This window comes from Silene latifolia, chromosome 4 (assembly GCF_048544455.1).
Source record: "Silene latifolia isolate original U9 population chromosome 4, ASM4854445v1, whole genome shotgun sequence".
NCBI lineage: Eukaryota > Viridiplantae > Streptophyta > Magnoliopsida > Caryophyllales > Caryophyllaceae > Silene > Silene latifolia.
Window position 1 is genome coordinate 6,513,236 of NC_133529.1, and position 15,026 is coordinate 6,528,261.

Consider the following 15,026-nt stretch of genomic DNA (forward strand, 5'->3'; position numbering starts at 1 on the left):
GGCGACTGAGAACAGTCGCCGTTATGAATAAAGCGACTAAGGCCCGTCGCCCGCACTTCGTAGCTAGGTTTAGTCGCTTTTGGCGACAGGCCTTCGTCGCCAATTTTGGCGACGTAATTTTTTTAAGGCGGGCGACCGAAATTCGTCGCCAAAATTGGCGACTGTCATTAGTCGCTAAAAAGGCGACTGCCATTAGTCGCTTTCTTAAAATCCACGTCATCTCCATATCTTTATAATGGGCGACAGATTTTGGTCGCCATTTTGGCGACAGATTTTGGTCGCCATTTTGGCGACAGATTTTGGTCGCCAAAACCACTGTTCCCCGTCGCCAATGACCATAAAATTAATTCATGGTCAGAAACTTAGCGACGGTTTCCCGTCGCCAAATGCCCAGTATCCGTCGCCAAATTTACATGTTTTTTAGCCTAAAAATCGTTTTTGACCTAGCCAAATACGTAAAAACCTGCAAATAAACCAACACTTCCAGCAGAGAACACATGGGAAGCCAACACAACCAAACTTGATAAAGAAAATCATGTTCCATACACACAACTACGAGTTCTACGAGTTTTGGTCATCTAACATTATCCGGGAATAACATGTTCTCTAAAAAACTACATAACAGGGAAACTTGCTCCCGCTCCACTACCACCTCCAAAATTAGGATCTCTAGGATCCTTTGGTTGCGGCGCCACCAGTGTTGCAATTGGCGAAGAAGGAGTTCATCCGTTCCATTTCCTCCTTCATCCTCCGAATTTCAAAGATCTCTCTCGGCATCCCGCCTCTCCCTCTCGGCATCCCGCCTCTCCCGGCGGCTAATTGAGCTTGGAGCACACTCACGACACTTGGGGTATAAGGTTGTTGTTGGGAGGAAATTGACCCTCTTCTTCTTGTAGGAGGGTAGAAAATCTCCTTTGCCGACCCGGCTCCATACACATCTCCTCTTTGGAACCCCTCAACACGATCAAACCATAGCTCATTGTCATCAATTTCCGGGTTGTTCTTCCTACGGACAAGGAATTGTTCCTAAAAAATTGATAAAACATTAATGGTTAGAGGTTACTTATCTAAAAATTGATAAAACATATACTTTAAAAAGCTAAGAAATTTTTATTTTTTGACACTTACATATAATTGTTGATCTTTTTCCTTCGCGAAGATCAACTTGCCCTTGCTTGTCTTCTTTGCGTGAGTGTCAACAAAGAGATCAACAATCGTGGGTACCTTGCCCTTATTCTTCTTGGTCTTAGGAAAAAAAAAACAAGGAAATTGTTACTCAAACATGATAATTAATGAGACTAATTAAATTAGAAGACTATTAAATTAAAAGCTAAGACAAATAACTTACATCTAACACCACACGATCATGAAAAGATTGAGACCCTCCATAATGAGTAGGCTCAACTTCCGCGTCCTTATCTCCTCCTTTCGTTGATCTTGTTAGGGCCGATGCTTCCTTGAACTCGGGACTGTTCCGGACTTGGTATATTCCTCATATGACGAACCTATAATCAATAAAATAACAATTATTAATTAATATATTTTCAAAATATGTAATGAATTTTAACTAATTACGGGTATTAAAAGAAACTAAATACCTTTCATGAAAGATGGCGCCTTCTTCCTCCTAGACACCTTATACATGTTGTCCCTTAGCCTCTTCTTGCCAATGTCATTATACCTTTGCCAAACTAGGCGCTCAAGGTTGGTTGGCCAATAGAACACACGCTACAAAAAGTAAACACATAGATGAGAAACAAATTAATAATAAGGTAAAAAGAATAAATAAATTATATTTAATAATATATATTTTATAAATAGATACCCGGAAGTTGTTGAACCACATCTCCTTATCTTCATCACTAGCATTACTCCAACAAGTAACGCCGTGTGTCATGTTCTCTTGGGTGCTATTAGTCACACCACGAACAACTGTTTGACTTCTAAACCTGAAATCAAACATGTTAAAAACATAATTATATAGGAAAAAAAAAATAATGTATAATTAACATATGTCTAAAAAAAGTCATTTATTACTAAATAAAAAAATTACAAAATAGAATGAATAAAAAATTACCAAAGACCATTCGGATCAAGGATCATCCTGCCGTCAGTATGTCGGGGTATAGCAACCTCCTCCTCCTCACTCACCTCCGTAGTAGAACGGTCAACGTCCTCCTCCTGCTCTCGGGAGCTACTACCTCCCTCACTATAGCCTCCGCGCTGCCTACTTCCTCCAGGAGCCATGTGTACTACAATTGAATAAAAAGTGTTAGCAAATATTACAGGATAATTATTATAAGATACAAAAAAATAAAACCTAATAAACAAGTATAAAAGACAAAATAAAACGCTAATAATTGTTTCCAAATTTTGATATGTATACTTTCAATACCTTCTCTTACTCATCATCATCATCATCCTCATCTTCTTCTTCTTCTTCTTCTTCCCCCTCTTCTATCCCATCCCTCTCCTTATCATTCTCTTCTTCTTCCTCTTCTAACTCCTCCTCCGCTTCTATCTCATTTGCATAAATAATTTCATCATGATCAATGGGGACAAAAGCGTTTCGATACAACCTCTTCTTGGAAAAAAGATGTATCAACTTCTGATCGTGCCTTTGTTTTAAAAACGGCCCACCATTGCTTTTGTTGTCTATCATTACTTGTGCTCGGAAGAGATGCAAAATAAACTTGATGAGCTTGTTGTGCAAGTATAAATGGGTCATATTGAGAGTAGGTTCGAGTATGATTCACTTCCACGAGTTTGTAACGATCATGGACTCTCGTTCCAGCTACGGAATTATCCCTCCATTGAATCTTGAATAAGACGGTTTTATAACTCCTATCCCGGCCATTGTAGCACAACTCAAAGATATCCTCTAATATGCCATAATAATCATTGCCATCAAGAGAAGAAATAGTAACGCCGTAGTTGCATTTAGCCTTACTTTTGCCATAGTCAAATGTTTGAAACTTAAACCCATTAATTGAATATCGATTCCACGTCACAACCTTTCGAGAAGGACCCAAAGCCAAGCTTCTTATCACATCATCTTGAATATTTAGCTTACATACATGCTTCCGAAACCAGGCTGGAAATTGATCCTCATGCTTATGCCAAACATCCTCTCTGTTCACATTAGGGTGATCTTTAATGAAATCTGTCACAAATTGAGCTTCATATGGCTCCAAAACCTCACAATTAGATAGCACATAAAGGTGGGCACGGTTATACTCCTTGTCATCCAGAAATCTTGTTCCCCAATGATGAACACCCTATTTCATCCCGCATTTGGAAACACTTGGGTATACTTGTGTCTAGTTCATCCGCTTCATCAATATTCAAGTATTTTGCTTTGGTCTCAATATGTTTTTCAAAATAAAGAGAGCAAAAATTGGCAATCTCTTCCGTTAGGTAGGCATTGCATATAGAACCTTCCACACGAGCTTTATTACCAATTTTTTCTTCAAATGATTAAGAAACCTTTTGAAAGGATACATCCACCTATATTGGACGGGTCCACCAACTTTAGCTTCATATGGCAAATGGATAGGTAGATGCTCCATCGAATTGAAAAAGAAGGCGGAAATATCATCTCAAGTTTACACAAAATTTCTGGTATTTGCTCTTCTAAACGACTCATGTCCTCAACTGATATCGTGGAGGAACATAAATCTCTAAAAAATTGACTTATTTCAGAATCGCATTCCAAACTCGTAGTCGGGAGTAAATTTTTAAAAGCCACGGGTAATAAGCGCTCCATGAAAACATGACAATCATGACTTTTCAACCCTTTCAACTTCAGTTCCTTCAAATCAACACAACGGCTCAAATCGGATGCATATCCATCGGAAAACTTCAAGTTTCCTATCCAATCGCACAATACCTTTCTTTGAGCTTTGTCAAGAGTAAATATGGCTTTTGGTTTAGCCCCATCCTTACGAATATGAAGTTTAGGACGATCACAAAATTTCTTCAATTCTATTCTTGAATTAATATCATCACGTGTCTTTCCTTTTACATCCATAATCGTATGAATAAGTAACTCAAAGAAGTTCTTCTCTATGTGCATCACATCCAAATTGTGTCCGATCAACATTGTTTTCCAGTAGGGAAGCTCCCAAAAAATACTTCTTTTAAACCAACCATTTTTTTCTTTTTCAACTCTTTAAACTCTTCTTGATCCCATCGACGAGTTGTTGGCAAATCACGTCTGACCTCCCATATCTCATCCCCTTGGAGTCGAACCAGGAGCATTGTCACGCACCTCCTTACCTTTTAAGAAAGATTTCTTGTTCTCTCTATGAATATGTCCATCCGGTAAGAAACATCTATGACAATCAAACCAACTAATTTTTTTGGAATTAGGAAGATAAAATGCTTTACTCCTATCCATGCAATAAGGACATGCCTTTCGCCAGCGGTTGCCCATCCCGATAGCATACCATATGCGGGAAAATCATTTATAGTCCATAACAATGAAGCTCTTAGTTGGAAATTTTGCTTCTTCGACACATCAAATGTTTCTACACCAACTTCCCACAAATACTTCAGTTCCTCCACCAACGGTTGTAAATAAACATCCAGATGGTTTTTTGGGTTATCGGGGCCAGGGAATAAGTAAAGAGAGGAAAATAAATTGTCTTTTCAGACAAAGCCAAGGAGGTAAGTTGTACGGCGTGGTCATTACGGGCCAACACGAGTAGTTTCTACCAAACTGACCAAAAGGGTCAAACCCATCCGTACACAAGCCAAGTCTCACATTGCGAGGTTCCTCGGCAAAATCGGGATATAACCTATCAAAACGCTTCCACTCCTCCCCGTCACTCGGATGACACATCTTTCCTGGTGTACGAGGATTTTCTTTGTGCCATCTCATTTGGTTGGCAAGATTTTTCGTGGCATACATTCTTTGAAGTCTAGGAGTTAATGGAAAATAAATTAATGTGTTTTTCGATATTGGTTTCTTTCTCTTTCCACTCCTTTTATTACCCTTCTTCCCCTTCAAAACAATATTTCCTTCACTTGTCTCATATCTATCCCTTTGACATTTCTTACATTAGTCAAGCAAAGCATCATCTTTCCAAAAAGCATACATCCTTTAGGACATGCATCAATCTTTTCATGTGGAAGTTGAAGACCTTTGACCACTTTCTTGGTATTATAGAAATTTCGGGTCATAACATTATTATCGGGTATAACATCCTCAACCAACGTAGCAATACTATCAACGGCTTTAAATGGCATATTATACTCACATTTTAAAGAAACTATCCTGGATGCAACTTGTAACAATGTCATTCTACTCCCCTCATATAAGGTTTTTCGGAAGCACTTAGCATGTCAAAAAAGGCTTTTGCTCTTGGGTTTGGTTGTTCTTCATCAATCATTGGTACACGGTTGTCATTAATGAAATCATTAGACTGAAAGGCATCAAGTACCATTTCTCTATATGGGTTCTCATTTTGTTGGATTTGAGGCTCTTCGGGATAATATTTTTCTCCATGGGAGATCCAATTGTAGTAGTTTGGAAAAAAACCATTTGTAACAAGATGCTCTTCTACTTCAATGTCAAATAAATATTTTAAGTTTTTACATTTAGTACAAGGACACCTAAGTTTATGTTGTTCCAAATCATATGAATCTTGACATCTAGCAAATTCAATAAATCCACGAACTCCTTTACAAATCTAGCGATAGGACGTTTCTTCTTATCTACTCTTTCTTCGTACATCCAGCTACGTTCAGATCTCTTCATTTTAATCTATAAGCAATATATAGCAAACTAACCATTTTAAATAATAATATTTAATTTCAACAAAAAAAGCAATGGTTATCTCATCCTCCATTTTATGCTAATTTCAAGATTTCAATTGGGTCCTTATCACTCCAACCTAAACCCATCAATGTACGTTTCAAGTCACTAGCAAACACACATTTGTGAATTATTAATGAGAAAAAAAATTAAGCAAAGACAATTCCCCTTAGTTCTCCAAATACACAATGTGGAAAAGATACATATTCCACATATGTATTCAGAGAACATTGGAGAAATTTGCAACCAAATTCTTTTCTCATTAATAAAATCACAACTATGTGTTTACTACCTAAGTGACTTGAAGCGTACAAAGACGATCCCAAAATGGGGACTATTCAAGAATTGCTCCTAATGAGTAATTCTTGAAGCGAGTACTAGGTCATTATATATTAAACAAGTTGTCAAAATTATAAGGCAAATTTATACAATCCCCTAATCAAATGACATTACTAATTTAACAAATTTATACATCATGCTCATTATATCAAGAAAAATGCTAATTAATTAACAAAAATGCTAATTAAATCATTCTAACTTAATTAATTTGGTTAATTATACAAGTTGTCAAAAATGCTAATTTCTAACCTTAACTCAAATTAATTAACAAAAATGCTAATTAAATCATTCTAACTTAATTTGGTTAATTATAAGGCAAATTTATACAATCCTAACATTATACTACCTTCATAAAACTATACTACCTTCAACAATACTACTTCAATATTACTAAAACTAAGTTACTACCTTCAATAATACTAATATTATCAAGATTACCTTCAATTACATCCCCTAATCAAATCACATTACTAATTTAACAAAAACCCCAATTTCTAACCCTAACTCAAATTAATTAACAAAAATGCTAATTAAATTACAACTACATACAATAATAAGCATCACTAATGTATAAATTACAACTAGATACTAAATAAGCATCACAACTTAAACAAAATATGAAGGATTGAAGTAATTAAATCGATTTGAGTCGAAAACAAACCTTTATTAAAAACAAAGGGTCGGTAGTGATGTAGTGTGCGGATGGCGGCGGCGAGTGGTGGCGTCCGGTGGTCGTTGTATTGGTGGTGGCGTCGGGTCGTCGGATTTCTGGGCGTTTTTTTTTTTTTAAGTTGATGATAGAGTGAATGAAGGGGACGGGGTGAAGAAAGCGGCAAAAAAAAAAAAGCAGACGATTGGCGATCGTTTTGGTCGCCAAATTGGCGACGGGTAATGGTCGCCAAATTTGGCGACTGTTTTCGGTCGCCAAATTGGATAATATTGCGTCGCCCTTGGATTTCATACGGATTTTTGGATAAAAATGTATAGTCGCCAAATTGGCGACGGGTTGTGGTCGCCCGAGTTTTTTTTTCTGTCGCCAAATTGGCGACTGTAGCATGTCTGTCGCCTTTGTCTTGTTTTCTTGTAGTGAAAGAGAGAAGAAAATTCGACTAACATGAAAAAGGAAAGAAGGAAGAAATGAGCGACTAGGAAGGAGTATTTGTTGGTGATTTAAGTGTAATTACCAGTTCATTTTGGCTTAATTAAGGTTGATTCGTAGATGGATAATTTCTAAATAATATAATGCGAGTTCGGAAAGTACAAAGTGTACACTAGCATAATTATTTACGGGATTACGGTATAGTTTTCGTTCGAATAACTATGACGGAATTTCCCAACAATTACTGTTCAGAAAATTCATTTCCCTATTTCCCCATCCTTGCCTATATAAATAGACAAAGGATGGGATGGAAAAGTTACGTACAGAAAAACAATCTCATCTTTTACATCAAAGAAATTATAACGATCTACACAAAATAAAAAATGAGGTTATCATGTAGAAAAAAAAACACGAGGTTACCAAGTAGAATATCCCAAATACTTTTATATTACTTCTCTAATTTTTGTGCCAAAAATTAAAACACACCTTCTTATCTCATTAAGATATTCGAATTAACCCAGGCACTAATAAGGGTGAATTATTCATTTAGGACAACGGTATCGATTCGGTGTGGTTATATATTAATTGTCAATTTATGTTTGTATGTATCAATTTCCTAAGAATATTTAAACTCAATAATAGGAATCAAACCTCTGACTTCATAGTTAGAAAATGGAGTCTGTACCAAAATGAATAAGAAAACGAACACCGATATGAAATGTACATACACTACTACAGATACAGCCTATAACAACGGGTAAAAACCGTTGTAAAATAAAAAAGCGGACGTTGTTAAAGCGGCCGTTGTAGAAGGTATTTACAACGGTTTGCTTATTTAGTGGAACCGTTGTCTAAATTATTCACAACGGTTAAAAGCCGTTGTTATTGGATGCTCTCCGTTGTGGAAAGTGTTTCAAAATTTTGGAGGGAATTATATAACAACGGTTGTCGTATGTATAACCGTTGTTGTAACTTTCCCTCCAAAATTATGAAGTCTTTTGACAACGGGTTTATGTTACATACCCGTTGTTGAAATTGTTAGTAACAACGGTTCTTTGTTTAATACCCGTTGTTGTAATTTTACCTCCAAAATTGTGAATACTTTTAACAACGGTTCTTTGATTAAAACCTGTTGTTGAATATTATGCGCGGGTATTTGTAAATGTCATTCACAACGGTGTTAGTTTTATTAACCGTTGTGAAAGGTATTCACAACGGTTTTTTTTTAGTAACCGTTTTTATTACGTACACCTAATGTTCTGAAAAATTAAATTTGTTTCATGCCATTCAAAAACCTCGCATATATCAATGACACCATATATACCAAAGACCAAGATAAATCATAGTGGGTTCATCGAACTCAATAGATTCAATTCAACCACATACAACAACAAGACATCATATATATATATATATATAATTACAAGGAGTTGAATTTACATGAACTAATTAATCATTCCCTAACTTCAACAAAAAATTACTAATAAGTGATCTAAACTGTGAGTATAGTATCATGCATTTCTATCTATATATATTCTAAGACGTAGTTGCCCCACATGTCTCTTACCTCGTCTATATCTATACTTGAGTATTGCTCAATCTGTTGTGACTGGTTGATTACATGCATGGAAAAAACAAAGAGAATACATTATGGTATATATAGCAACAAGCAAGACAACATTAGCAACATCATGGTATATATAGCAGCAATTGCAAGACAACATTAGCTCTAATTTAAAAAAAGTAATAAACACATGTTTAAATTATTACTAACCCTTTTCGTAATAACGAGATATCTTCGCCTAATAATCTCCAACATGAACCGACAAGCGTAGTATCCACATTATATGCTATCGGCAATTTGGCGAGGGCCTATTATTACATAAAAAAAAAAGACGAGAGAAGGCTCACATCAGAATCTTGAACTTTAGGTATTGTATTAGTATTAAACAGAGATTTTGCACTTAATGTTATTGTATTTGAGCACGTACCCCTGTTATCGTAATAAAATCGGGGCCAACATCAGAATCTTTCGTGGGTTGATCCTCCTCGTTTGCTCTTTTCTTCTTAAAGGCCCTTTTTTAAAAAATAAAAAAGGAGGCAGAAACTAATTTTTTTAGGGGCAAAAATATGAACGAGCTTTTTTCTATAAATAAAAATTGAAAATGTTATTATAAATAAATCAGTATTATAAACTTACATTTTAATCAAGTGCTTAAAAGTCTCGCTTGGTTGATGATGTAAAGAGTCCAACCGGAAAACTTTTTTCTTTGTCGGCATGATGGTACGCTAGCACCCAATGAGTCCTACATCAAGAGACATCATCATTATTAACAAGTACATATATTAGTTATGAAAATGCAATTGTAGGGGGAAACGTAATATTAATTTGTTTATTACCCTTTTTCATTATAAACGCCAAAAATCAGCTTCTTGGTTGTCGCCAATTCTTTGAGCAATATAATCTACCCGTTGTTCGAACGAGAAATCCGGAATAAATAAAGATAAAACATAGGGGCACAGGAATCCGTATTGATCTGATGGAATATTCTTCTCGGGGATCACTCTCAATTGCAATATCCTACATTATTACGGTATTAATTCCGGTATTTAAAACACTATCTACCTAGTAGTCAGAATATTAGACTATGAAATTATTTATTAAGAAACTTACTTCATCCAAACAAATATGTGTGCTATATCAATCTGGTCTAGTCCATTATACGGCTAGAGATCCCATGATATAAGCGCTTGGCGCTCAGCCCCTAGAATATCCTCCTCGAGCGGAATAATTATCAGTTGCTCGGAGGCTATGCGATGGCCAGCCTCCTCATCTGAGTCTCATCATCGTCCCCGTTCTTACTTTTTGCATGTAATCCTTCCCTTTATATTTTGTGGAGTTTATACTCCTAACTTTCACAATAGGGAAAGAATGAGTCTTTGATGTGGTCTTTGCTACCACCACCTACACATGTAGTATAAATAATTAAAATAATAAAAAATCCAAAGGTAACATATCCTAGTTGGAGTAATAAAAATAAAAGCGTACTTAATTAAATACCTCGTCAACCTGCTCTTTCAATGATGAGGTAGTAGTAGCAGGTAAGACTGGGGACTTAGGCTTATCAGTCTTTTTTGTCCCCTACACAAAATTACCATGCTTTTTATAAATACAGACAAAATATAAATAAAGGGGCGAGGTTAATTTTTAAAAAAATGGAGAAGTTAATTAAATACATACCTCATCAAGTTGTTGTGAAGTCGAGGTTGTTGGCATGTCTGTGGACTTAGGCTTATCCGCCAAAGCCGCCTTTTTTGTTCCCTACAAAAAAAAATAACATATAAATTTAACATATAAAAACATTCAACAATTAAAAATGTAACACATATATATATATAAAAGTATTTCTTCTAACCCCAATTGCTTTCATTTGCTCGGGCGGAGGCGGCGGAGATATCTTCGCCAAGTAGATGTGAGTATTAGGCCATTGGATGAAACTTCCAAGCGCATCTCCCGGAATGGTAATGTCGTCACGAACTGGGACGAGCGGTGGAAAGTTTTCATGGCCTGGAAAGAGGCGTAGTTATCTCTACTATTGTATGATTCGGCAAAAGTTTTTCGCCATGAATAACTACGATTTCGCTTCTGCAGATTTGTTTTCTACGAGACCCCGCCAACACGCACATGTGGCTTTTCGATTCTATTAGGGTCAACAAGAATAACTGGCCTATTGTTTACGGCTGAAGAATATACACATACATACATTATTATATCTTTGCAAAACGCTTGACATTCAAAAGATTTTGCAAAAACGCTTTCATCTCAGGCCGATTTTTGCACAAACTTCAGCATTCATATAAATTTAACTAATTAAACATTTCATGCATACCTTATCGAAAACAGGGGAACCGACTTGAAGGGGATGTATCTTTGTTTTCCATCAATCTTCTCATCAAGTTGCATCTCCTTTTCGGACCCATTATTTACCTAATAAAATTAACCAATTCAATGGCACCATGTCGGAAGTTGGCGGTGAACACACCCCGATCTTACCCAAAAAAAAAAAAAAAAAACAAAAGAAAAATAAGGAAGTATATTAGGTACCTGATCGGCTTTAGTTGTTACAACTTAAGAAGCATTATTAGGTACACGATCTTCTGAATCTCGTTGACCGATACTTCCTTCTCATGTATTGCCAAGGTAGTAGCGGCCTCTTCACCAATCTGTTGTACCTTATTATTACCCCCTTTAGAAATGACATCCTCCATCATCTTCACTTCTTCTTCGGAAAGCTTACCTCCAGCATTCAGCTTTAGTAGTACGGATGCCATTAATCAAGTCGCTTGCCAAGAATGTAATGTGTCAGCAATTTTTATCCCAACAATAACATGTGAATTGAACTTAAATGAAAATAATAGAATAAATGTTACCATGTCAGCGTTCTCAGACTTAGTCTTCCTTTTCTTCTTTATCTGGGCAGTTTTCCCATAATATTTCGTTACTCCAACCTGTAACGGGACGCCCCTCAACGACACGGATGTTCGGGTCGGCCGATCGCTCTAGCAAGAACGTCATTACGACCCTTTGGGAGTGAATTTCCCTTCTTCTACCTCTTTCAATACGTTATCCTATAATATATTAAATAAACTTCAAATTATATTTGTGACTAAAATAATAAAGTTAGTAATGAACTCGTCTTAATAAAATAATGCTTACTATGTTGGCCAAAACTTCCTCATCGTATTTGTCATGCGACGCCCGGGATCCTTTAGGCGTGTGCCCATGTTTATAAGTTACATGCCGATCCACCTCTTTCACTCCCTTTGCCACCTACACATTAACATGGTAACATTTATACACGTAAATGTGTATCAATGCAAGTCCAAGTGTGATTAAAAAAATAAAGTCTCACAGGGCAATAATGCATGCTACTTACGAGGTCCTCTTCTATCTTTCTGTAACCGCCTCGAGAACCATAGAATTTCCCCTTCTTGCATGAAATGTTAGCACGATTTCTTTTGCTAACGGCCTTCAAATAATTATATAAAAGCGCAAGTAGATGAGATAATAAAAAGATTATATAAAGGACTCATTAATTAAAAAAATGATAGGTAAATCGTTAAAAGGCGAGGATATTTAACATGAAACTTCTCAGTAATTCTCATCTTTTTGAAAAGATCCCATTCTTCCTGCTTGATGGTGGGACACTTGTTTTCCGGTGGGCTCTTACGCATCTCCCCCGTTGCCTTGTCCACATACAACCAATCCCTAGCAACGCCACACTTCCACCGCTCTTTGTGGACATCCGTTTTTATGCATTAAATACTCATCATGACTTTCATCGGGTATAATAAAGCCTTCCTTTATACGAGCCAAGTATAACTCCGCCAATTTTGGATTCAAACTTTTAACATCCTCTAAATGGATAGGCACAAACTGTCTTGTGCAAGCACCAATCCAACTGGAGAAAAGACCCGCATTTGGACCAAAGTAGGAAACCCTTCTCACTCCATGTTATTTCGAACTACATTGTTTAACGGCTATAGCGCAAGGACTTTCTTGCACCGTAGCACCCCTCTCACCAGGCTTATTATCACCAGGCTCATTATTCTTTTGACTTCTTTTACGTTTTTCACCCATGATAATCCTAAAAACCAAATATGAATGATATAGTTGGATATGAACAACTTAACAACGTACATGCAGAGTATTATCTAAAACCCTAAACCCTAATAGGAATGAAAACTTAAAACAACAGATTGAGCTTCTAAAATCCTAAACCCTGATAAGAGGAGTAAAGTAGATGATGCGGGATGATAAAGATAACAAAGAAGACGAAAAACAAACAGATGCATGAAAAAAGAAACAAGATGATCGTCTTAAAACCCTAATGACGAAACACAAAATTAAAGTGAACATACCTTTTGATGATGATGATAAAGAGAACGAGCAGGATGATAAGGGAAGGCAACGGAATCGGGCTAAAGCGGGCGCGGCGACGAGAATGTAAAAAGCGAGGAAGAGAGAAGGATTAACACAGGATACCAACGGTTGGAGTAATAATGTTGTGTGTGTTTGTGTATGGCATCTTTGGATGGGTTTCTATATTAGTTTTTTATTAAGACAAACTATTAACAACGGGTGCTCAAAGCAGAACCGTTGTTATATGTTAATAACAACGGGTGATAAAAGTCAACCGTTGTCAAAACTTTATTACAACGGTTAAAATATACCCGTTGTAATATAGTTTCACCAAATTTGCGCCAAAATGAAATATGTCAAAAAAAATAATTGACAACGGGTAGAGGTACTACACCGTTGTTGAAAGTATTAACAACGGGTAATTTAAATATAACCGTTGTTATTGTTGAACCTCTTTTTTTAAAAATTATCAGTAATTCCATTACGGTCCAAACTGTAACAATACATACTGCAACATTATTCAGCAATTTCAACACCAAAGATCCACATCTAATAATAAGATCAAGAAAATAAGACAACTTACACCAAAGATGCATGCATCTTGTGTCACGATGAACTATCTCGGGATCGGGGACGTTTCTTGGATGTCATAGTTTCTTCGTTAACCCAAATACCTTCACCATGGTCATCACGCATATAGATGCTTTCAGTGTCCTCATGATCAGTGTCAACATCGTCGAAATAAGATACAGTGGTAGACTGATCCATTCCCTCAAAAACGACATCCTGATCATCATCACCATTATCGGATGGACTACTCCTTCTTTTCCTTATAGACAATACAACAGACCACTTCTTATCCATAGGATCGGTGACATAGAACACTTGTTTAGCTTGGGATGCCATTATGATAGGATCATCCTTATTATTGCCAACCTTACCCAGATTGACCAACGTAAATCCCATCTTATCCTTTCGGACACAATGGATGTTGTTATCAACCCAGTTACATCGAAACAAAGGCATTGTGAAATCAATGTAATCTAGTACCAATATTTCTTGAATAACACCATAATAAAGGCATTTTCCCCAAATAGGCTTTTTATCTTTTGAAGTAGCAAAGTGCATTGCCTCAAATTCAGAACTCACACCACTATTTTGCATTGTGCTCACCTCATCTTGCTCGCGGGTGTAAAAAGTATATCCATTAATGGCAAAACTGTTGTAAAAGGTGACCCTGGCATTTGGACCTAAACCAAGACGTAGTAACCTAGGAGAGATGTCATCACCAGTTTGATCAGTACTTTGTAAGACAATATTCCTAAACCACTCTGGAAACGTCTTCGTATGCTCGTTCGCAATCCACTTCTCGGTCTTGTTTTGGTGATCGTATTTGAGCTCATCTTTGTGTTGTTGAATATAAGGTTGCACCTCATCTTCGTTGTTTAGCACATACATGTGTGCTAAATGCAACATTTCACGTGTCACAATTTTTTCAACCCGGCCCCTAATACCTTTTCCGGTCATCCAGTCACTATGACGATTCTTAGGAACGCCAATCAACTCCTCAGGGGAGAGATGAGCGTAACAATATGAAAGAGCTTCGTCTAAAATAGCGCGTTCAGCAATACAACCTTCCGGACGATACCGATTAGATGTATAGTCCTTGTAGACTTTCATCAATCTTTCGAAAGGATACTGGTATCTCAAGTACACGGGCCCAAGGTACAAAATCTCCCTAACCAAGTGAATGGTCGGATGAATCATGATAGTGAAGAAAGAGGGTGGAAAATACATTTCCAACTGACAAAGAGAGGTTACAACGAGGTCCTGCAATGAATCCGCGT

The 15,026-nt window shown here is 36.7% G+C and overlaps 1 protein-coding gene across 1 annotated transcript; it reads right to left on the reverse strand.

The window, feature by feature from the left end:
• Window positions 1-1,440: 1,440 nt before the first annotated feature.
• Window positions 1,441-6,931, reverse strand: LOC141650997 (uncharacterized). Its single transcript, XM_074458727.1, has 5 exons — window positions 6,819-6,931; window positions 2,078-2,252; window positions 1,826-1,949; window positions 1,599-1,728; window positions 1,441-1,505 (listed from the first exon to the last, which is right to left on the reverse strand). Exons 2-5 carry the CDS (start codon window positions 2,245-2,247, stop codon window positions 1,441-1,443), a joined length of 489 nt encoding a protein of 162 aa, XP_074314828.1. The 5' UTR covers window positions 2,248-2,252; window positions 6,819-6,931.
• Window positions 6,932-15,026: the final 8,095 nt, after the last annotated feature.

Excerpts from the sequence above, each read along its gene's own strand:
- LOC141650997 (XM_074458727.1), bottom strand. The coding sequence starts at position 2,247 with ATGGCTCCTGGAGGAAGTAGGCAGCGCGGAGGCTATAGTGAGGGAGGT. Across the intron at positions 1,729-1,825 it reads TGTGGTTCAACAACTTCCGG|CGTGTGTTCTATTGGCCAAC; the intron begins GTATCTATTTAT and ends TACTTTTTGTAG. Across the intron at positions 1,506-1,598 it reads GGCGCCATCTTTCATGAAAG|GTTCGTCATATGAGGAATAT; the intron begins GTATTTAGTTTC and ends TATTGATTATAG.